The sequence below is a fragment of the Coenobita brevimanus genome, chromosome 111 (genome assembly GCF_032717465.1).
Source record: "Coenobita brevimanus isolate Jiangsu-jjx chromosome 111, ASM3271746v2, whole genome shotgun sequence".
NCBI lineage: Eukaryota > Metazoa > Arthropoda > Malacostraca > Decapoda > Coenobitidae > Coenobita > Coenobita brevimanus.
Genome location: NC_137064.1, coordinates 25,785,438 through 25,809,108, shown reverse-complemented (window position 1 = coordinate 25,809,108; position 23,671 = coordinate 25,785,438). Strand labels below are relative to the sequence as shown.

The following is a 23,671-nucleotide window of genomic DNA, read 5'->3' as shown; positions in this document are numbered from 1 at the left end:
CGCTCTTTCTCTCTCTCTCTCTCTCACATAAACATACACGCACACATTATCAGCTTCCTTTCCTTATTCCCCTCTCCACCTTTGTTCATTCACTCTTCCTCCATCTTTGCCACCTCAGTTCACAAGTTTCTAATCTATTAAAGTTCCAGTTCCTACCTTATCTTTCTGAACCTCTAGCCTTCTCTCCCGTGCCTTCAGTTCTCTCCTTTCAGCCTTCTATCCCCTTGTCCTCTTTCCTCACCTCCCTCTACCTCTATTCCTCCTCTTCCCTGCCCTCTACCCTTACCTTTAGCCCGTATTCCTTACCTTAAAATTAAGTCTTCAGTCCTCATCTCCTGCCCCTCTATCTCCACTTCTAGCCCCTCCTCCCTCCCTTCAGTCCCATTTCCCAGCCCACAGTCACGACCTTGAACCCCTATCCCTACCCTTAACATCAGGATTTAATGGCCGTAGTCTTAAACTGTGGGAAAGCGTTCACCTTGCCCTATCCGCCTCTTTTGGTAGTCTTAAAGCACGAAAGGGAGAGCGTTCCCCGGTGAACTGGAGAGGATTACCACAGTGTAGTACTGGAATCCGCGGGGGGTCTCGTAGCACCCCTCCGCATGCCCCTTCGTCATATTATAGCAGCCTTGTGCAAAGAAAACTATGTAGAATTTGAAGGACCCTATGGTGCGTGTGATAGGAATTTTAATTTAATGATAAAAACATCGTGTAAAGAAAAAATAAGCGTTTAATATTTTTATCATTTTAAAAGACTTCACCACTTCTCCGGGGATGGTTAATTTACGACGAGACGAAAAAAAAGATGAGATACTGTATCCACTTCCATTTTATTTCTCAATATTTCTACCAAGTTGTTTATCAGATATGATGCATGATACTTTTATAGTTAGCTTGATTAGAACGTGAAATAATTCCTACAGTACAGAATGGCCGTGTACTACGTAAACAGACCACTATACTCCGTTTTTTTTATCGAGGCGAAGATGAACTTGACAGATTGGTGATTATTGGCTGAATGCAACATTACTTCACAATCTAGCATTATTAACTGACAACAAATATCTGAGGGGAAAACTGGGGCTAGTAAATATTTTTTGGACATGTTGCATTCAGCCAGTCATCATCAACCTGTCAAGTGCATCTTTGCCTCAATAAAAAAAAAAAATGGAGTATAGTGCACAGCCAGTTGGTTTGAATTACGAAGTCTCATGTTTGCGTTCGGTGTGCTTTTACAAGTCCGCACTATTTTGTTTTGGTTAATATATTTTTCTGGTGTATTTTGGTGTGATCTGAACGAATTTGGCTTTTATTTTCGGTGTTCATGATTGGTTTTCAAATTAACCCCCCCACCCCGCCTCTTGGGGGGTGGGATTGCGGGGTTCTGGGTAAGATGAATGGCAAAAACAAGCATTTGGGGCAGAAATATAGTCAAAAGCGGTATGACCAGCCAAGGTGTATTCGTAGGGTTATTACTGACCGCATGAACCCCTTTGAAGCTATGTCTGACGCCGAATTTTTCCTGCGGCACAGAATCTCCAAATCCTGTATGCATACTCCTATACAGAGTATTTAAGAACAAATGCCAGTCTTTAATAAGTGAAGAGGTAAGACTTGCAATCACTAACAGATTATATTGTGGGTGAATCTTAGAAACTGTCATATGTATTGTTTTTATTTTAAGATTTTGAATTTTAAAATTAATCAATGTTACCAACTCTTTGCCGCGCCTACCCACACGAAGGGGTGCGCTCTCCCGCTTTCAAGATTACCACTGACGTTGAAGGTGTGAGCTTCCACCTCGAGTGGGGTGCGGGAAGGGTAACCCCTGCCCTCAGTTTCAAGACTACGGGCGTAAGTCCCCTCACCTCAACCCTCGAACTTAGCCCCTGTCCGTCCCCTGACAGTCCTCAGTTCCTACCCCCCACCCTTCAGCCCATACCCCTGCCCTTAAAACTGTATGTCCCCTCCCCCCAACCCTTTATCCTAATCCCTATCCCCTATCCCCGGCCATTAGAGACCCTTCCCCCTGTCCTGAAAAATGTATGTCCCCTCCTCCCAGCCCTTTATCCCAATCCCTGTCCCCAATCCCCGACCATTACAGGCCCTTCCCCATCCCTCCAGTCCCCTTTTCCTATCCTCTTGTCTCAGACGGGTCCCCAGAGTGCGACTAGAGCAGGTGAGAGAAGGGATCCAGCAACCAGGCCAACCCCCAGTACAGCCACCATGATAGCGCCACCAACCTCTCTCTCACCACTCTCTACCAACCTGCGGGGAAGATAACGGGGCAGGTGAGGCTGGTTAGGTTAAATTACGCTACACTGGATTAGGTTAGGTTAGGTTAGGTTTGGTTTGATTTGATCAGGTTAGGTTAGGCTGAGTTGGGTTAGGTTGGGCTGGGTTAGGTTAGGTTAGCTTGGTTTAGAATAGACTGATTTAGGTCAGGGTAAGTTGCAACACAAGGAGCAGCAGTATCACAGTGGATGTAAACAGCATCTTTACCTTGGAAGATATACGGGTTACCTGCATATCCATGTTAGTGTTGAAATACCCGCTAAAACATCGATTTCGTTGATTCCCTACAAGCACTCCTAAATTTTACTCTGGGGTTACAGTAATGACATTAAATAATAGCAATCCTGGAGCAATTAGGTTGTGTGTGTGTTAGGATGGTGGTGGGCTGGTCCTTTACCAAAGTGTGTCTTGAGCGACCACTGTTTCCCATGGCTCATTTTCTAAGCTTTCACTTCCCCCTACTTTCACATACTTATGTGGCCTGTAATTCTTTTGCCCTTTCAAATGACTTCCCATAGCTCATTTCCTAAGCTTTCTCTTCTCCCTAGTTTCACATACTTCTGTGGCCTGTTATTCTTTTGCCCTTTCAAATGACTTCTTTTTTTTTATATATATATTTTAGCTAATGACAGAAAATAGTACCGTATTCAGTTTTACAAAACTCATCTCCTATTGAAAGTGCATTTAATATAGTACTGTATGCAATTTCAAAAACTGTTGTGATGATTTATAAGGTATGTTGCATTTCAATGGATAGCTTACCGGATGTAAATTATATTTACGCATGGTTTTTCCTTGTGACTGAGTTTAGATTAAAAAACTTACAATTTTTAACCTGCATATTTTTGCATGTATTTTTATGGTATATTTTTAGTCGGGTGGGTACTTTTTTCAGGTTTTAATTTAATTTCGAAAGCAACATATTTCGAGTATTCAATATTTAAATCCTTTTAAAATAATTTATGACAGGTTTAAATTTTATTTCGAAAGCAACATATTTCGAGTTTTCAATATTTAAATCCTTTAAAATAATTTATGACTCAACAGCTATATTTTCATTTGCTGTTTGGAGACATGTCCTTTTTTCTAGATACTGTATACTGTGGATCCTAGTACTATGCACATAATTTTGTACTTTTCGCAGATTTTTAGTTTAATGGTGCAATCAGTAGGAGGTAATTACCATGTTACACTGTACAGTACATTGTAAAGTAATATGATTAACCGATACTACTTGTACACTACTATGTTTACCATTTTACTGCCACCACCACCACTATTACAGTACTGTTATCACCCATGCTACTATCACCACTGGTACCACTATCACTTCCACTGTCATTACCACTACCATTACTACACCTGCTCCCACCGCCACTACCACCACCAATACTCACATGGGGTAGTAGATGAAGGTGAGGGTGATGATGTACCCGTTGGTGAAAGAGAAGAGCGTGTTGATGATGATGTAGTATGCGTCGTGGTTGAAGATGGTGGGGAAGGTCTTGTTGTCGCCATAACAGAGCAACAGCAGCGGTATGAACACTATACGCGCAAAACCAAGGATGTGAAGCAGCCAACCTTCTGGACCAGGCTGTATGGGAGCAGTGGTAGAGGTTAGAGGTGGTAGAGACAGAGGGTAGAGTTGTAGAGACAGAAGAAGTGGCATAGAGAGAGGTTAGAGGTGGTAAATATAGAGGTTCGAGGTGGAAGAAAAAAAGTCAGAGTTGGTAGCAACAGGTGGGTTAGATAGAGGTTAGAGGTGATAGAAACAGAGATTAGAGGTGGTAGAGATAAAAGCTTCGATGACAGGAAGGGGGAATAGATGCCTACAATACACTCACTAAGGTTAGATGTTTACAATACACTCGTTAAGGTTAGATGTTTACAACACGCTCGTTACAATCACGCAGATGGAGAGAAGAAATAGGAGTTTGGGGTGTTATAATAGAGGTTAGACACGGTGCAGAGAGAGGTGGTAGAAACAGGGGTTAGACGTGGTAGAAATAAGGGTTTGGGAGGTGGTACAAATAAGGGTCAGACGAGGTAGAAATAAGGGTTTAATGTGTACACTACCAAAAAACCGTCAGAAACACGCTGCATGGGATTAGAAATAGAGGTTAGAGGTGTTAGACGTTGGAGATGGTAGAGATAAGAGTTAGAGGAGCCAAGGGAAAGGTTAGAGGTGGCTGGCTTAGGAGGAGGAGAGGAGGTGCAAACTGTAAATTACCTGAGCAATGATAATCAGCTCAAGGTCAATGGATCTGCAGCAGTTCACATGGATTTTACTGGGACACCACATACCGAAAATGAGCATGGCATTTGAAACGTTTTACTCATTTATTTATTTCAGATATATAGTCAACAAAAAATTATGTGCTCTTAACAGTCCTGCACTAAATGGCCGGGAATAAGTTGACGAAGTAAGGTTACATGTCGCAATCACCAACGAATTCTTATGCTTAATCTGCGTTTTCTTTCTGTATACTTGATGTCTCTTGTGCCCGAGACGATAAGTTACCAGGCAGTGATACGTTTGATGCGGAAAGGAAACTTGGTAAGTATGATGAACACGTAGAGACTGCTGTTTGTTCCTTTCACAGTGACCCCACACGAGAACAAACCTGTCTACATCAGGGTCATCTGTACCCCAGTAAGGGATAGAAAATGGGGGTCCACGAGCCAGCTTAGTGACCAAAAAATTAAGGATCACTTTACTAGAGGTAAGGTGGAAGTTAGAAGTGGCACTGGTAGAAGTTTTATTTCTCCCCAGTACCTCCTACTTCGCTAAATTATTCTTTCCTCCCCCCCTCCTCTCTCTCTCTCTCTCTCTCTCTCTCTCTCTCTCTCTCTCTCACAAATTCTCCACTTTTAAGGAGACCGCAGTACACACATTTCCTCAATTTTTCCCTTGTCTCCCATAACTTAACCTGGAGCCCGCGAACCGAGCCCCCTAATTCAATACTATGCCGGCACCAATAACTCTCACAGTATCCCATTGCTTTTTATTTCCACGTGACTTTTTCATGTTATATCGAGGCAACTGCAGAAACTTACGCGGGGTGAAGGCAGCTTTTTTTTTTTTTTTAAATCTTATTTTATTTTTGTTTTGACAGTTTTCTGGGAGTAAGATTTTTCCAGTTCTGCTTCTTCACTGGTTTATTTTTGCTTATGATGCTTGATTATCTTGATGAAATTTCCGAAGGTGTCACCTTTTCATCTTTTGCTGTATGAGGTCGTTTTATCAGTGGCTTTGGAATTCCGTCACAGCAACTTCTTTTCGATTTATTTTGCACACAGTGCGTCAGTATCATCTTATATGTTATTGGTGCAAACTTTGTCAATATTAAAATGATATAAAGAGGGTAAAAGTGAATATTAAGGTGAAATATGGTAACAAAATCGATAAGAATGAGGTCCTACAAAGTTCCCTCTACCACCTGGACTTCGGTTCACTGATTATCACGCCACCATTTCCTTGACGTCGAATAGGAAGCCTAGGTGGAAGATATTATGCACATGGCTATGACTGGCACACTAATTTCAAACTCAATTAGTGCTTACGCTTAAAAAGGCTAAATTTTTCTTAGAAAGTCAATATGGAAGCAAAACGTGTGGAATGAGTGATGAGTCGGCTGGATGGATTACAACGGTGTGGTGTCGGTGGGGAAATTTAAACCACAGATTTATACTAGATATTGACGGGGTGAGGATAACGGGAGGCGGGCTAGACTAAGCTGTAGGTTCGCAAAGATAACTTCAGAGGTAGTACGCCCTTTGTAGATGGTTGTTGAAGGTTTGACGGCTTGAACGTGGTTAAAGTCTTAATGTAAGTATTCCCAGAAGTACGACAGTAAGAAAGTCAGCATGTGCCACTCGCATATACACAGCCTTTTAAGGCTTGGGTAAAAATATCTAAACTTTTAAAAAATCTGGCTGCAGTGACTTAGTAAAAAGGTGACATTAGCCTGGCCATGGAAGGGTTAATAAGAAAGTGAGATTAGCTTGGTCGTGGGAGGGCTAACACCGACAGAATTAAGACCCAGGTTCCTGTTGTTTACTCTCAGCCGAATAAAATCACCTGGCGTCAGCTGAAGGAGAATACTAGAGTTGTCCCGAACTTGAGAATGTTAACAGCGTACCGTTAACTCACCCACTTAATCCACCGAGGCACCTCCCGTCCGACCCAATCCCCGACGTTGAAGAGCAGGAAGGTGATGGTGGGCTGGAAGTACACTTTGGTCCAGGTCGACTCCGGTAGCGTGGAGGTGATGTACACGACCACAGCGGGGAACACAGCCAGAGTCACCAGCAGCACGAACGCCACTGTCATACCCATCAGGCGGATCTGAGGGTGTAGGTGGGTTAGCTGGGTGTATGGTGGAGGAAGTAGATGTTTAGATGGGTGTGTAATATAGGACACAGCGGGGAACATGGCCAGGCACTAGTAGGACAGGTATGAACGCCACATTCATGCCCATCAATCGCATCTCTCCCACCTACTTCCTCTATCCCCCTCTACTTTCTCCCCTTGCCCTTCTACCTCATCCCCCTTCCTTTAGCCTCGTGCTCTCTCTCTCTCCCTTCTCTAACCCTCATTCCCTCTCTTATCCCTTCCCTTCTCCCTACCTTCGTTTCTTCGGGCTTCCTATCTATCCTTTCTTTACTATTGTTTCACTCTCCCACTAACTCTCCTTTTCCTTCCATCTACCCCTCACCCCAGGTCTTCCTACAGAGCTCTCCCTTATCTCACTGCTCCTCTTCTCCCCTTTCACTTTGAATCCGTTGCTTCTGGTCTTCCTGCCTCTCCTCTCCTCATCTTTCTTTCACCTCCCCATACCACTCCTCTCCCTTCCCTTGCCTCCCCTCCGCCTCTTTCTCTCCTGATCTCACTCGCATCGTCCACCCACTTGTTCACCCTTCTTTCATCCTCTCGCTATCTTTCCCTTCTCCCTCCTCTCACCCTCTTACTACCTCTCCTCTACCATTACCATCCCTCTTCTTTCCCTTCCCTGTCCTCCGCCTTCATCTCTTCTCCCTTACCTTCTCTACCTTTTTTCTATGGCTGTCTCCACCATTAACCTTTCCCCTTCCTTCAGCTTCCCAGTGCCTCTTTTTTTGCCTCTCGTCTCCTTTCCTATTGCCTCCTCCTGTATGTCCTTTGGCTTTACCCTCATGATCCACCCACCGTCACCTACGCTTGTCTCTCTCCCCTCCCTCTCTCACTCATTCACCACCCATTCTCTGCCTTTCCATCCCCTTCACATACATCTTTGCTGGTCTTCTACCTCTCCCCTCCCTTTCCTCTCCTATTCTTCAGCCTCTCTCTCCCTCTCCCTTCTCCCTCTCCTATCCTCTACCTCTTCCTTCCTTTCCCTCCACCTATCCTCTCCTTTCTACCTCTCCTTTCCCTCCTCAGTCCTCTATCTCTTCTCTCTCTTCCCTTCATCTCTCCTCTCCCTTCCCTCTATCTCTCTCCTTTGATCACTCTCCTCTCCCTTTCCTCCATCTTCCATCCCTCAGGCCTCACCCCGACCTCCACCCACCTTCTGGAGCACCTCCCAGTACACCTTGAAGTCGCTCTTGGCCTCCAGGTTTTCCTCAGGAGCTTTTTTGGCAAGTTCCCCCTTCACCTTGGCGTAGAAGTCCTGTTGGGGGGATAGGGAGGTTAGTGAGCCTTAATGTTTGGTGTGTGTGTGTGTGTGTGTGTGTGTGTGTGTGTGTGTGATGACATGGTTGGACACTAGTATGTATTTCCCATTAATTATCTTTTATGTATTTACTTATTAACTTTTACTGAGAGGGGAAACAATGGACTGATGCCAAACGAATAGTGCAAAGGAGCGCAGGTTATTGCCCTCTCTCTCTCTCTCTCTCTCTCGACTCTTGGAAGTGGAAGTATTAGACACAGCCTTCATTAAGCCCCTCCTTACCAGGGAATTCTCGTATCGTAAATACAACTGTTTGTAATACGTGAATAAAATCGAACCAGAGAGGAAAAATTTGTGGGAAAAATGCACATCCTTTCCCAGCATTTCCTTCTGGCATAACGTCCGGTTATTAGCTACTTTATCCTTTTTCTCTCATAGATGTACGAGTATAACAGGCTTGAGGGCACGTTCGAACGAAGCTCAACTCGTACTGTAACTGTTCAAGGTCGAATAGGAAGACGTGCCTTTATTGGGGATGTTGTTTTAGTGTCTGGTTATTCTGCACCCGTCTTAGCAGTTCCAGGTTCGTCTTTTTACACTTGGGGGGTTGTTAAGTAATTTGTTAGATGCCTGAATCGAAACTCTAACAAAATTGTTTCAGCATACCAGGCATAGTAAGCATCACGCAAGTAGGCCCAGAAATAAAATGGTGATGCTGTGGCAACGAGAACTAGTTACAAAACACTGATACCAGAACCAAGAAGAATCTGATAAAAAAGGTAATAAATCCTTTGGGAAATGGAAAAACACGCCATGGTAGAGAAGAGGTTAACTTTAGAATATCAAAGTCCCTGTTCACCGTTCTAGTGAGGTAGAAGTAGCTGGCAATGGTGATGATCAGGAAGACGTCAGCGATGAGGAAGTAGATGAGTCCGCTCCTGATGGGTTCCTCGCCCACCGCCAGGGACACGATGCGAGCCAGGGAGGAAAACACACCCGCAATGGCCTGACCCGACACCATGCTGGTCATGCACGTGGCGGGGAACATGCCGGCCAGTCCTGAGCTTGACCCCTGCACCACCGCCATGCACACTGGTGGGGGAGGCAGGAGAGGGAGATATAGAACCGTATAACACTCTTTTTACTCAAACTTGGTCATGCACACTGATGGGGGAGGAAAGAGAGGAAGATTTTAGTCTAGCTTCGCCATTAACAGTGGTGGAGGAGGGGGGGAGAGCAAGATACAGATATTGGACCGAATAATATTTTTTTTACCTAGATTTTCGTCTTCTTGTAGCGTATTTGTTGTAGCTCAGTAGCAGAATAAGACCTTAATATGGTTTTGCATTTATTGTTATTGTTGTTGCTGTTATTATTATTATTATTATTATTATTATTATTATTATTATTATTATTATTAGTGATGTTGTTACTGTTGTTGTTGTTGCTGTATTTCCAGACCATTTTTTTTTTTTTTTTAACTTCAGAAACCCCTCCCGCGACGCATAAGTTAATGAAGGCTATATATACAGTAACTCCTCAGGATCAAAGAGTATCTCCTAGGATAAGTAAAATCGTCTTGAAAGGGCAAGAATAAACTAAAAAAGAAAAAAAAAAGGTCACCGAATTCAAGGCATTAAATTAGCATAAAGTAAATCAGAAGTTAGTTAGGTTGAAATAACAGGTAGGGTACATTAACCCAGCATCATCGGCGGTCTTAGGCTGGTATTCTAAGTGGCTTTGGAGATTTCGCAACACCTCCTTCCTAGCGATTTATTCCGCAACACCTCCTTCCTAACGATTTATTCTGCAACACTTCCTTCCTAGCTATTTATTCCGCAAGAACTCCTTCCTAGCGATTTATTCCGTAACATCTCCATCCTAGAGATTTATTCCGCAACATCTCCCTTTCTCGCACTTTATTCCGCAACACCTCCTTCCTAGCGATTTATTCCGCAACACCTCCTTCCTAGCGATTCATTCTGCAACATCTCCTTCCTAGCGATTCCGCAACACCTTCCTAGCGATTTATTCCGCAACATCTCCTTCCTGGCGATTTATTCCGCAGTAACTCCTTTCTAGCGACTTATTCTGTGCATCTACACCGCAGTATCCCCTTTGCATGTTGTTGAAGTAAATGTCCCTGTCAAAACGATTTAAATAACAAGCAAGATAATGGTAAGGTGTTATATGCAGAATAAATCGCTAGGGAAGAGGTGTTACGAAGCCTTGTCACCTAGAATACGACCCCTTTTCGCTGGCATAAAGGAATTCGCAAAATTTTTTCCTAGGCGACTTATTTTGTATATTGCATCTTACTGGCTTCACTCCGATGACGTTTTGTGTTACTTACCTTTATCCAAAAACAAACTACGAAATTAAAAATATATATATATCGGAGAGAGAGAGAGAGAGAGAGAGAGAGAGAGAGAGAGAGAGAGAGAGAGAGAGAGATTTTTCCCGAAACATCCATTTACAATCTTTCATCGAGGCGCCTCTTAACCAACAGGCCTCCTCCTCCACTACACCTCTTCCATCCTCTCCACTTTCCCCTCCACCCTACCACTCCAAGCCACACTTCTTCATGTCCACCTTCAATCTTCCTCTCATGGTTCTCAAGCCTCCACTATTTTTTTTTTTTACTTCACTTTTCTACTTTTTTTTTTTTTTTCATTTCTCCCTCCACTTGTTTCTCTCTCTTCCTCCACTATTAACTCATCCACTTCGTAAATCTTTCCCCCATCCCCCTGCAGCTGACTCCTATTCCTTTACGTATTCCACTTCCTTTACCTCCTCCACTCCCTTTACTCCTTCCATTACCTCCTCCACTCCCTTTACTCCTTCCATTACCTCCTCCACTCCCTTTACTCCTTCCATTACCTCCTCCACTCCCTTTACTCCTTCCATTACCTCCTTCACTCCCTTTACTCCTTCCATTACCTCCTCCACTCCCTTTACTCCTTCCATTACCTCCTCCACTCCCTTTACTCCTTCCATTACCTCCTCCACTCCCTTTACTCCTTCCATTACCTCCTCCACTCCCTTTACTCCTTCCATTACCTCCTCCACTCCCTTTACTCCTTCCATTACCTCCTCCACTCCCTTTACTCCTTCCATTACCTCCTCCACTCCCTTTACTCCTTCCATTACCTCCTCCACTCCCTTTACTCCTTCCATTACCTCCTCCACTCCCTTTACTCCTTCCATTACCTCCTCCACTCCCTTTACCTCCTCCACTCCCTTTACTCCTCCCACTTCCATTACCTCTTCCACTTCTTTACGTATTTTTTTTTTTTTGTCACTTCCATTCCTCCACTTAATCCATATTCCCCCTTCACTTGGTTCCACCTCTTTTACCTCTTCTACTTCCTTACCTCTTCCACCTTCTCTTCCACCCGCCTCCACTTACTGTTAAGAAGAGCCACGATGACCATAGTGATTACGAAGAAAGCCGCCTGCCCTGTTGAGGAAGAGAAATGTTCCTTTTAGTTACTTTTTGGTATATTTGTGCATTTCTTCTTTTTCATTTTTTGTGTTTAGTTGTATGTTTTCCTGTTTCTATAAGGGAATCCATCAATCTCGATTATTAGTGGGAATTATGATGATAGTTTCCGCTGCGTTTTGGCGGGTATGATGATGAAGATGGTAGTAGTAGTAGTAGTTGTTCCCTAGGCAGTCTGGCCGAACAGCCTCGTCCCTTAGGAAGGCCATGGCCGAGACCGGGCTTTCCCACAGAGCTCTCAAAGAGTGTATGTAGTGTTGTTGGCGTAGGTGATTGTGTGCATTGCAGTCTTCCATAATGTGCTTAATAGTATGGGGTGCTGTGTTGCATCCTGGACAGGCATCAGGGACGGAGTCATCCAGCCTCTTCGGTAGCTTAAGAGGGTTGGATGGTGCTCACGTCTCAGCCTGGCCAGGTGGACCCTGTCCTCACGAGGAAGATAGGATTCAGAAGGGTGGATGTCAGGAGGCCTTGCATGCAGCTGCGTGTTGTCTTTAAATGACTGAAGGGAGCGGCGAGTGATCTGAGTGTGGATATGCTTCCGGAAGCTGGTCTGAGGTGGGCGAGGGGGGACAGATGACAGTATTTGTGTATGGTATCGTGTACTGGGTGTTGTTTTGATGTTCCGTGGTGTGGGTGGATGTGCTGCCATGTACTGTAGTGGATGTTGTGGGTTTGTGGAGGCTGCAGCAAGAAACTGGGTGCCTCTCATGTCTAAGCGATCCTTGACTTTGAGGACTTTGGTTTCTTGATGTAGGTGGTCTGTGGGTGTAGTAGCTGTGCAGCCTGTGATTATTTTTAGGGCCTTGTTCTGTATGGTCTGTAGAGTGTTGTAGTGTGTTTTGGTGAGGTTAGAAGCCCAGCCAGGGCTTGCATAATTCATCACTGAACGTATGTATTGTTTGTATACTGTGATGGTGGTTTCTTTGTTGTGTCCGAATGTTGTATTGGTAAGTGACCTCAAAGCATTAAGTCTTGGTGTTATTTTATTTTTAATGTCTGTGATGTGTTGTTTAAATGACATTGATGTGTTGTATGTTACACCTAGGATTTTGTGTGTGTGTGTGTGTGTGTGTGTGTGTGTGTGTGTGTGTGTGTGTGTGTTGTAGGGGAGTGTTGTTTATGGTGAGGTGTGGGATGTGACTGTGTTCTGCTGTCCAGTTTGTGAGAAGAGTCACTGTAGATTTGGCTGGGGCTATTTTGAGCCTGTTTGTGGTGAACCATTCGTGTAGTGTGTTGAGGTAAGGTTGAATGATGTGTGCAGCTGTGTTTGCGTTTTGGTGCGTACAAGTAAGTGTTATATCATCTGAATGGGAAGCTATGTGTATCTGTGGTGTGTGGGGTGTGGGTACGTCGTGCATGTATAGGTTAAAGAGTGTCGGGGACAAAACAGATCCTTGGGGGACGCCGTTTGTGAAGTTTCTGATGTTAGAACACTGACCGGCAAATGTTACGTGTGCATATCTGCCTGCTAGGTAGTTTGCCAGCCATCTTTTTGTGTTACTGTGCATGTTTGTGTTGAGTATTCTGTTTGTGAGGTTGTGGCGGGGGATGGCATCAAAAGCTTTGCTAATGTCTAGTGTGATTAGGAGTGTTCTGTGTGGTGGCCTAACTGATTTCACTCCATCGAAAACTCTCTGTGTAAGGTCTGTAAGAAGGGTGTTTGTGGAGTGTAGTGGCCTAAAGCCATGTTGTGACTGGGCTTGGGGAATGTGAAGTGTGACTAGTTGTAGTACCAGTCGTTCAGTGACTTTAGAGGGGGTGCAGAGGAGTGTGATGGGGCGATGTGAGGAGGGTAACGTGGGGTCTTTGTTGGGTTTAGGGATAGTGATGATATTGCCATGCTTCCAGATGTTGGGTATTATATTGTGAGAGTAGCTGTAGTTTGATAAATTGGTGAGTGCTTGTATGCCTTGTGGTCCTAGGTGTTTAAGGTGAATGTTGCTTATGTTGTCTGGTCCACAGGCAGATGAGTGCTTGAGCTTGTTAATGATGTGCTTCGTCTGGTTGTAAGTGAAAGGTGCGTAATCTGGGTCTGTGGGGAACTGTCTCTTACGTTGGATGATACGTCGGTCTTCGGGATGGGGGTTTAGATAGCTGACTTGTGAAAAGTGATTGATGAGAGTGTTTGCTTGTTGTTTGTTTGAGGGTATTGTGTCTGTTGTTGTGATGGCAGCGTATGATTGTGTGGTGTTGCTGTTGGAAAGTGTGATGCTGTTTAATGTTTTGTTGAGTATGCTGATTTTTGTTTTGTGGTCAAGTGTTTGGAGGTAATTTTTCCAGTTTAGTGTTTGCTGTTCTGATATTTCATTGTTTATTTGAGTGTTGGGTTCTTGTATTTGTTGTACGGTGTCTTGTGTATGGGGTGTTGGGGAGTGTCGCAGTGTGTCCCGTTGTCTGACGAGGCCTTGAATTTCTGGTGTGAAGTTGGGATTGTGTCTCTTTCTGTTGCCTCTAGGGATGTGTCTTTTGTCTACGTTTTGTATAATTGTATTGAAAGTGTGCACAGCGGTGTTGATGTTTGTGATGGGTGTACTGTTTAGTGTTTCGAAATGTTGTTCTGTTTCAGTTACAAAGGCCTCCCAGTTGGCTCTCTTATAATTAGTGTATGTGTGTTTGTGGCCAGCTGGGGTGATTCTGGTTTTGGTTGTGATGATGATTGGGAGGTAATCGGAACCTAGGGGTTTGACCACTCTCCATGATGTAGTGGGGGCGAGGTTTGGGGAGCAGAAGGTGATGTCTGGAGATGATGGGAGGAAAAGGGCTTGGTGTGGGATATGGGTATGTTGGTCTAGAATGTTCAGTATGAAAACATGATCTGTCTGGGATTGTAGTACCAGCCCTCTGTCTGTGTCAGGGTTGCTGACATGCCAGGCCGACGACTTGGCGTTGAAATCACCACCCAGGATGATGTTGGGTATGTTAGTGATGTGGTATCTGTGGAGAGTAATTGTGTGGTACTGTGGGGGTCGATTGGGGGGGAATGTATGTGTTAGCGATTGTTATGTGTGATCTGTTACCAGTGCGTATTTTAATTTATTGTATTTCTGTTGTGGTGTCATGTGGGAGGAGAAGTGACTTTGTGTGTGCACTGGTATCAGCAAAGTTGATGGATTTGTGTACCAGGGTGATGAGTCCACCGCCACCGCCGTCGGCCCGGTCTTGTCGAATGGTGGTGAAGTTTTGGAATGTAGGTGTTTTCTGTGCTCTGTGTAGTTTTGTTTCTTGTAAGATGGCAATGTGTATGTTCTGTTGTTTGATGAATTGTGTGAGTTCTTCTTTTTTGGTGTTTATGCCATCTGTGTTTAACTGACGATGGTTGATGGTAGTGGTGATGGTGATAATGGTGGTGATGACTGTGTGTGTGTGTGTGTGTGTGTGTGTGTGTGTGTGTGTGTGTGTGTGTGTGTGTGTGTGTGTGTGTGTGTGTGTGTGTGTGTGTGTGTGCGCGTGCGTGGGTGCGAGCCTGTGATGCCTGAGAGAATACTGACGTACCTAACAAAATCTTGGCATCAGTGACGGAGTCTGTAAAGCAAATGTCAGTTCTGGTCCATAAACGAACGTAGCTAAGAACCCAGATTCACAGATATTCTTACGATCAATCCTCGGTCGTAACTAGCCTTTCTATTTGCAGGAACGGGAAGGGATGGAGAGGGCTTAAATATCACCATGCCTCGTTCATCCTGGGATCTCAGTTCTTAGTTACGAGAGAATGATTGTCGTAAGTTATTTAGTGATAGGACAGGGGAAGATGAGGGTGAATTTTACTCCGTGACTGTGAGAGGATCTTCTTGAAGTGAATATTTACTTCCGGTGATAACGAAAATACAGGAAAGATATTACAAACGGTAAAGATAATTTCGAATATTATTGGACCACTTATGACTCTCTCTCTCTCTCTCTCTCTCTCTCTCTCTCTCTCTCTCTCTCTCATTTATCGACTGTGTATATCAATTAAGAATACGTAGCCTACTTGTTAAAATTTACGTACATTCGTCAGAGTCGATGAAGGTGAGGACTGTGACTATGAGCATGGCCAGCAGAGACAGCGCCATGGACCCGTACAGTCGCACCTTCTCTGTCACCCTACCGGAAAACAAAATAAATAAATAAATAAATACTAATAACAAACAAATAAATACTGGTAAACAACGCAAAATGATGTGTAATACAAAATAGATCAGTAATTACAATGGATCACAAATTTAAACAACCAAGAAAATAATAATAATAAAAATAATAATAAAAATAACAATAATAATAATAATAATAATAATAATCTATCTATCTATCTATCTATAGCCCGACGCCCTAATCCCGCAAAGGGTGGCCGCAGACAAAACGCCTCCAAGTCGCTCTGTCACCCACCATTTGACTACCTTCCCCCCCAACTCAACCCCCCCTCCCTCATATACCTCTCAACTCCATCCCTCCACCTCATCCTCGGTCTGCCCCTCCCTCTCCCTCCATCCACCTCACCTACATACACCCTCTAGTCAGTCTTTCATTCTCCATTCTCTTCACATGTCCAAACCACCTCAGTGTATTTCTCCTAATCTTCTCAACCACATCCACATCCACCCCACAACGTTCCTTCACTTCTTCATTCTTCAACCTGTCCCTCCACGTCACTCCACATGCTCCTCTCAAGTAACGCATTTCCACTGCTCTCACTCTTGACTTGTTCCCCTCTTGCAAGGTCCACGCCTCGCTTCCATACGTCAGGGTAGGGATCACAGTACTATCATGCAGTGACTTCTTAACTTCCATACTCACCTCCCTATTTCTCATCACTGCTTTCAGTGTACCAACAACCTTCATTCCCTGCTGTACCCTTTCACGCACTTCATCCCCCAAAGTTCCATCCTTACTCGTCACACTACCCAAGTACTTGAATGCACTCACATTCTCCATATCCTCACCATCCAACCTCACTGCACACTCTGTGACTTCATTCCTCTCAAACACCATAACTTTACTTTTGTTTACATTAACTTTCAGCTTCCTCCTCCTACACACTGTCCCAAATTCATTCACCAAACCTTGCAACTCCCATTCATCTTCACTCAACAATACTGTATCATCAGCAAACAGCAACACCGGAATCTTCCAAATCTCACCCTCATTCATTACAGCCACCCCCACATCCACTGCCCTACCTTGCACCTCCTTTACAACCCCATCCATGTATATATTAAACAGCTATGGAGACATCACACAACCCTGTTTCAGTCCCACATTGAGATAAAAAAACTCACTCAGCTCACCATCCACTCGCACCGTAGCCCTAGCTCCCTCGTACATACTCTTCACAGCACTCAACAATTTCCCCTCCACTCCATATATTCTTAATACCTTCCACATACCTTGTCTATCTATTCTGTCATAAGCTTTCTCCAAGTCCAAGAAGGCAGCATACACTTTCCTTCCCTTCTCTAGATACTTCTCCACTAAACATCTTAGAACAAATATCTGATCTACATACCCTTTTCCCTTCCTAAATCCCCCTTGTTCTTCTCCAACTAACTCCTCTGTCATATGCCTAACCCTATCAATGAGTATTCTACCATATATTTTACCAGTCACACTAAGAAGGCAAATACCCCTATGGTTATCACATACTTCTCTCTCCCTTTTTCCTTTGTATAAAGGAACAATTATACCTGATATCCAGTCCTCTGGAACCCTTCCCTCTTGCCAAGCCAATCTACACAACTTCCATATCCACTCCACAACAATCTCACCCCCATACCTAAGCATTTCACCACACACTCCATCAATTCCTGGGGCTTTTCCCAACTTAATCTTCATCGATTCCACTACTTCCGCCCTACTGATCTCTTCCTCCCTCCTCTCATCTCTTCTTCTCCCAGCCATTCCCCAACCACTGCTCTCACTCTCTACATTCAACAAATCTTCAAAGTGCCCCTTCCATCTCCTCAATTTCTCTCTCTTCTCCACCAGCAATCTATTATTCCTATCTTTCACTCCCCTACTATTTCCCCTTTCACACTGCCTTTCTTTACCTCCTTCCAAAACAATTTCTTACTCTTCCTCCATTTCACACTCAGATTCCTCCCAAACTCTTCATCCACTTTCTTCTTACTCTCCTTCACCAGTCCCTTAACCTCCCTTCTCCTGCTCACATATACCTCTCTCTTCTCTCTCTCTCATCTTCTCCCCTACCTCTACTCGCTAGCCATTCACTATATGCCTTCTTCTTTTGTTCCACCGTTCGTTTCACCTCATCATTCCACCATGCTGTCCCTTGCACACCCTTGCATCTCCTCCTCACTCCACAAACCGCCTCACATCTCTTCCGTGAATATCTTACATAAGTCTTCCACCCCTTCCATCTGTTCTAGCTCATACCTTCCCAATCTTTCTTCCACTATGCTCTTATACTCTGTCATTTTCTCACTATTTTCTCCATTCTTCTCACAGGAGCTGCTTCCTCCTGTCTTCCCCTTCGTCTCCTCAACCACTTTCTTTGCAGCTCTACCTTGGCCATCACTAAGTGATGGTCCGAGACTCCATTCCCCCACCCTCTCCACACTCTTGCATCCAACACTTGTCTTCTCATTCGCTCATCCACACACACGTAGTCTATCATTGCCTTTCGTTCAACAAGTTCACCATCCATCCTCCTCATTACTCTCCATGTATACCGGTAGATCATCTTATGACGAAAGTAGGTGTTGGCTACTGCCAACCCCTTACAAGCACAGATGTCCACCAAAGCACAACCATTCCCATCTACATCAGCTGGCACCCACTGACCAACCACCCCATCCACTCGTACATTCCCAACTTTGTCATTCATGTCTCCAATCAACAGCACTCTCTCCCTCCTCTCAAACTTGTCCATACATGCTTCTACTCTCACCCAAAACTCATCTTTCACTCCTGCCACTCGATCCTCTGTCGGGGCATATACACATACAATCGCCCACGCTTGTATACCTACTTTCATCCTCACCCATACAATCCTTGCACCCACTGTTCCATACTCTCTTATATTCTCCTTCCACTTCTTGCTTATCATCAGACATACTCCCTCTCTTGCCCTCTCATTCTCATTGACTCCTGCACATATACCTAAACCATATTCCCATTCTCTCACCCTTTCACCTTCCCATTTAGTTTCAGTCAATCCACATATATCCACTTTTGCATCCTCAAGCACCTGAACAATCTCTCTCTCACTTCATCATTCACTCCTCTCACATTCCATGTTCCCACCCTAAGAATGTCCTTTGTCCGTTCCTTAGTCGTCAACGTATGGTCCGTCCGGGTCCGAGGCGCTTTATTCGCTTGTTTAGTTAGTTCTTTTTACGGGGTGGGGCACTAACCCACCACCAACCCTTTTAGTCGCCTTGTACGACAAGCAGGGATACTGGGGGAGTATTCTTGAAACCCCCCTACCCCCAGGGGGTAGCAATATCATCATCATCATCACAATCATCCTGGTCATTTTCCCCACTCAAGGATGGATCTCCCCCCCCCTCTCTCTCTCTCTCTCTCTCTCTCTCTCTCTCTCTCTCTCTCTCTCTCTCGCTCTCTCTGCGAAAACAGTGAAATTGCAAAACCGAAAGAAATATATGTAAAAAAAAAAATGACCAGTGAAATGGGCCACACATTCATTCACATATCATTCAAGCCCCCGGAATCCTGGGTGTTCCTCACAGGGCTACCCATTTGTCCATATTTCGAGGGGTATTTTGTTAAATGCTAGAGAGAGAGAGAGAGAGAGAGAGAGAGAGAGAGAAAGCAGATAACAAAAAAAAAAAAAAGTGCCAACCCCATTCCTTGTGCTCCTTCATACGTCATTCACCTAACCAGCTCAGTTCTCTGCCAGTTCCTTCTACATTATCAACTAAATACACAAAACAGCACATAAGCAACGCACAAACCAACTACTGATTCAAACATCAAACATAAAAAGGTAACAAAAACAAAACAGCAAACGAGAAAAACAAATATACACATAACAAGTGCATACAAATACACCAACAGCTACAAATACAATAACAAATATACAAACACAAGGCAACACACACACACACACACACACACACACACACACACACACACACACACACACACACACACACACACACACATTCTCTCTCTCTCTCTCTCTCTCTCTCTCCTTCTGATGACGGCTGAAGTGATGACGAAAGGGAGGGTAGCCACAAGGTTGGAGATAATAACGAGGATTGGAGTATCTATCTTTCTATCTATCTATCTGTCTATCTATCCACCCATCTCCTTACCTCCTGATGATGGCTGAAGTGATGACGAAGGAGAGGGTAGCCACAACGTTGGAGATAATGACGAGGGTTGGAGTAAAGGATAATTGGAGAGCTGTGAGGGTAGCGTTGGAGGAGTCCCAGTCGTCTCCTAGGGTGGTGTTGCGGAGCTTGTATTGCCAGTACTGTGAGGAGATAGATAGAGTGGTAGATAGATGAATAGATAGACAGATAGATAGGTAGATGCAGAGACACATAATTATTGTATACTGCGTCCTAATCGTCTACAAGTGTGGTGTTGAGGATTGTTGGTAGATAGCTAGATAGGTAGATAGATAGGTAGGTAGGTAGGTAGGTAGGTAGAGAGAGAGAGAGAGAGAGAGAGAGAGAGAGAGAGAGAGAGAGCGTAGACAGTTGGTGACGATGAGAGAAGTAAATGAGCAGGTAGTAAGGGGTAGGTAACAGGTGTAGTTGAAAGGTGACAGGGAAGATGACAGGTGAGGGGGTAGAAATAAGAAGATAGAGTCGTCGTCGTCATCATCATCATCATCATTATCCTCTTATCATTAGTATGGACATTATTAAGTAAACAAGTAAAGCATCAGTAAAAAAAATTGAAATAATAATGATGTTAGATAAAAAAAAAAAAAAAACAATGACGGAGTAAGGGAAAAGTTTAAAGCATTACCATTAAGTAGCAGAGTAAAGGAGAATGAAGGAACAATTTAAAGTAGCACAGGAGTCGTAACGTAACAGCATTTACACCTTCACTACGAGGACTTTTCTCACTTATTCTTATCCCCAGACGTTGTTAATTAGGGGTGAGATTCTCGAAAAACATTTATACCGAATTCCCTGTCGCAGTTTAGATTTTTAGTTGTAGGAAGACCTTGAGACACTGAAAAATTATCTCTTCCTTTTTCTTCCTCCTTCCTGTTAAAAGAAATATGCAAACCTGCGACAAGATTTACTTATGCAGGAGGAACAAGAGATGTGATAAGACTCTGCTTGTCCTTCCTGGGAACATAAATCACAGTTACGACACGAAATTGATCGTAAATATCTTCGACAGTCTCACTCTAGCTTAGGAGAGGCATATCGAAGTAGAGGGGTTGAAAGAAGCCCTCATTTACCTCCTGACTACTAGCATGTCTCCTAAGTTGACTAGAATCGTCTGGAAGTAGCAAGAATAAGACTCAAACGACGTCCCAGGGAGGTACTATAGTCCTTTCACCTTAACTTGGCCCAGATTTCTTCCCTTCGTAAATTCACGTAATTCAGTGGCAGAAAAAATATAATACCAAGGCCCTATATCATTTCCAAAGCACTTCTTCGTGACTAGCACCATATTCTAGTGTTCATTTACTGTTGCAGCTCAATGTTCAGGATGGAAGGATGATAATTTTAAGTCAAGTTAAAGTGAAAAGAGTATACCTAATGAGGTCCTTCAATACCTTCCCTCCCCAACTTCATTCTTTTTTTTCTTTTTTTTTTATTTTCCCTCTCGATTGCCTTTCACTGGCCAGACTCAAATCAAGTGGAAAGAGAGAGAGAGAGAGAGAGAGAGAGAGAGAGAGAGAGAGAGAGAGAGAGAGAGGGATGGGGAGGGGGAAGGAAGGAAGGGAGAGAGGCACAGGAAAAGGGAGACAGGGACTGGATAGAGAGGGGAAGGAAGGGAGAGGAGTATGTGTAGTGGGAGGAGGAGACGGGAAGGGGAAGAGGAAAGGAGAGGGAGAATGGAGGTGAGGGTAAAACGTATGGACTGAGGGAGAAAAAGGAAGATCGGAGGGATGCCGAGATAAAGAAATGGGGAGAAAGAAAGGGAGAGGGGAAAAAAAGGGAGAGGGGAAAAAAAAGGGAGAGGAATGAAAGAGATTGAACGTTAGAGGGAGAAAGAAAAGGGGAAAAGGAAAGACAGGGAGTAAGGAAAGAGGAGAGAAAAAGAAAGGGTGAGTAAGGAAGGGGGGAAATGAATGGGAGAGAAAGGAAAGAGGGAGAAATGATAGGGAGAGAGGAAAGGGAGCAGGAGATCGAAAGAGAGAGGAAGCAAATGAAGGGGAAAGAAAAGGTGTAGGAAGGAAAGGGGAAGGAAGAGGGAGAAACAGAGAGAGGTGAGGAGGTCAGTCGAAGTATAATTATTCCGTTCGGTCGAGTGGAAATTAGGGTAAAAGGAGACCGTAAGAGGCAGACGGAGGAGAGGACGGGTGGATAAGATAGGAGATAGTACTGTGAACGTGAAATAGTGAGAGGAGATATGGATATAGAATGCGGTAAAGATAAGGAGGAGAGCTAGGGTGTATGGGATGGAGAGGGAAAGATAAGGAGAGACAGCGGAGACGGTAAAAGGATGGAGAATTTGTGCATGGACTGAGGGAGAGAGAGAGAGAGGCTGAAGGGTTAAAAGGATGTGTCTCCATAAATGCCATCCCTCATAACACAAGGTATTTTTCTAATCTAAATAAAATTGCCCGATAATGGGAGGAATAAAAAATAAACATTGCGTCATCTTACGGAATGCCTTAGAGAGAGAGAGAGAGAGAGAGAGAGAGAGAGAGTGCGTGTGTCCCATTCTCGCTGGCTTAGGAGAGTCGTAGCACCTCATATACTGTATAGCGATTTTTTTTTTTCCATAATACATTATTTCCTTTCACGTATTAACTATTATTTTATTAGTTTCGATACAGTTTTTATCGGTAAAATGTGAGACACATAGATAATGAAGCGTAATGGTTAAATAAATCGCCGAGGAAGAGGCGATGGAACAAAAAACAAACAAGTGAATCAGATATTGCCATGCAGTACAAAGTCCCCTACCGGATGATAACCATACATTATGTAATTGACCTTGGGGGTAAATGGCTGGATGTTCCGGCCGACACACCGTCATGGCGTGGGGAACAATTGTATGAAGTTATATCAAAATCTGTCCATGCATGTGGAAGTTACAGGGCGGACACGAATGTAGGTATGGCTGTTAAGTATGACAGCGCCTTACCTTGTTTGAGCCCCACATGTGACCTTGACCTTGGGAGTAGATGGCTGGTTGTTGCGCGCGACACGCCGTCATGGTATGGGAAACAATTGTGTGAAGTAATATCAAAATCTGTCCATGCATGTGGAAGTTACGGAGCGGACACGAAATTGCGGACGGACTGACGGACGTACTGACGTATGGACGTAACCGCGCAAACCTATAATCCCCGACTGGTTTGACCGGTAGGGAAAAAATAAATAAATAAATAAATAAAGGATAGTGGAGATGATGGAGAGTGAGAGACTGACGAGGAGAGAGTATGTGAGTGAGGTGGAAGGGGAGAGAAGGAGGGGAAGGCCAAGGATTAGATGGAGGGATGGAGTGGAGAGGTATTTGAGAGACGGGGGGGGGGTGAATTGGGAGCAGGGCAGTGAAATGGCGGGGGACAGGGTGACGTGGAGGCGATTTGTTTGTGGCCACCCCGTATAAGGGATTAAGACGTCTGGCAATAGATAGATAGATAAGTAACTAAAATAAAATAAGTGATAAACATGAAAAAAATAAATGATATAGTGGTCATCGCGGTGCAAGGTTTACACAAGGGATGATGCAACTGGCCCCACTTTAACAATAGACGTGATGGTGTTACTGCTCCTACTTCTCCACAAGGGACAGTGTGCTCGTCAGCGTAAGAAAGTTTATGGCAACTCCTCTTGACCGATCTGTTTGAGAGTTTGGGCTTTGTATGCTGTATATTTATTTTTTAGTTTCGTCATTGGTTGGATTAATATTATAAAGGTGAATGAAAGCCGCGAAATGATTATATGTACTGCATTTGGGTAAAACGTTATGTGTGTAACAAATATGGTATGGACGGCGAGCTAGGTTTGGCCAACACTCTCTCTCTCTCTCTCTCTCTCTCTCTCTCTCTCTCTCTCGAAAATAAAGAGACCCTCCTTACACAAACTCAAAAACACAGCCACAATTAAGCCAAGAG

At 44.0% G+C, this 23,671-nt stretch overlaps 1 protein-coding gene across 1 annotated transcript in view; it reads right to left on the bottom strand.

Moving 5' to 3' along the window:
- Positions 1–2,088: 2,088 nt before the first annotated feature.
- Positions 2,089–23,671, bottom strand: part of LOC145417728 (equilibrative nucleoside transporter 1-like) — a 33,923-nt gene continuing 12,340 nt past the window's right edge. Inside the window, exons 3-10 of the mRNA XM_080286328.1 lie at positions 19,725–19,885; positions 15,440–15,534; positions 11,356–11,406; positions 8,806–9,038; positions 7,842–7,943; positions 6,449–6,643; positions 3,693–3,889; positions 2,089–2,268 (exon numbers count right to left, since the gene is read on the bottom strand). Of these exons, the coding sequence (XP_080142454.1) occupies positions 2,148–2,268; positions 3,693–3,889; positions 6,449–6,643; positions 7,842–7,943; positions 8,806–9,038; positions 11,356–11,406; positions 15,440–15,534; positions 19,725–19,885 (1,155 nt within the window). The 3' untranslated portion in view covers positions 2,089–2,147. The remainder of the gene's footprint in view (positions 2,269–3,692; positions 3,890–6,448; positions 6,644–7,841; positions 7,944–8,805; positions 9,039–11,355; positions 11,407–15,439; positions 15,535–19,724; positions 19,886–23,671) is intronic.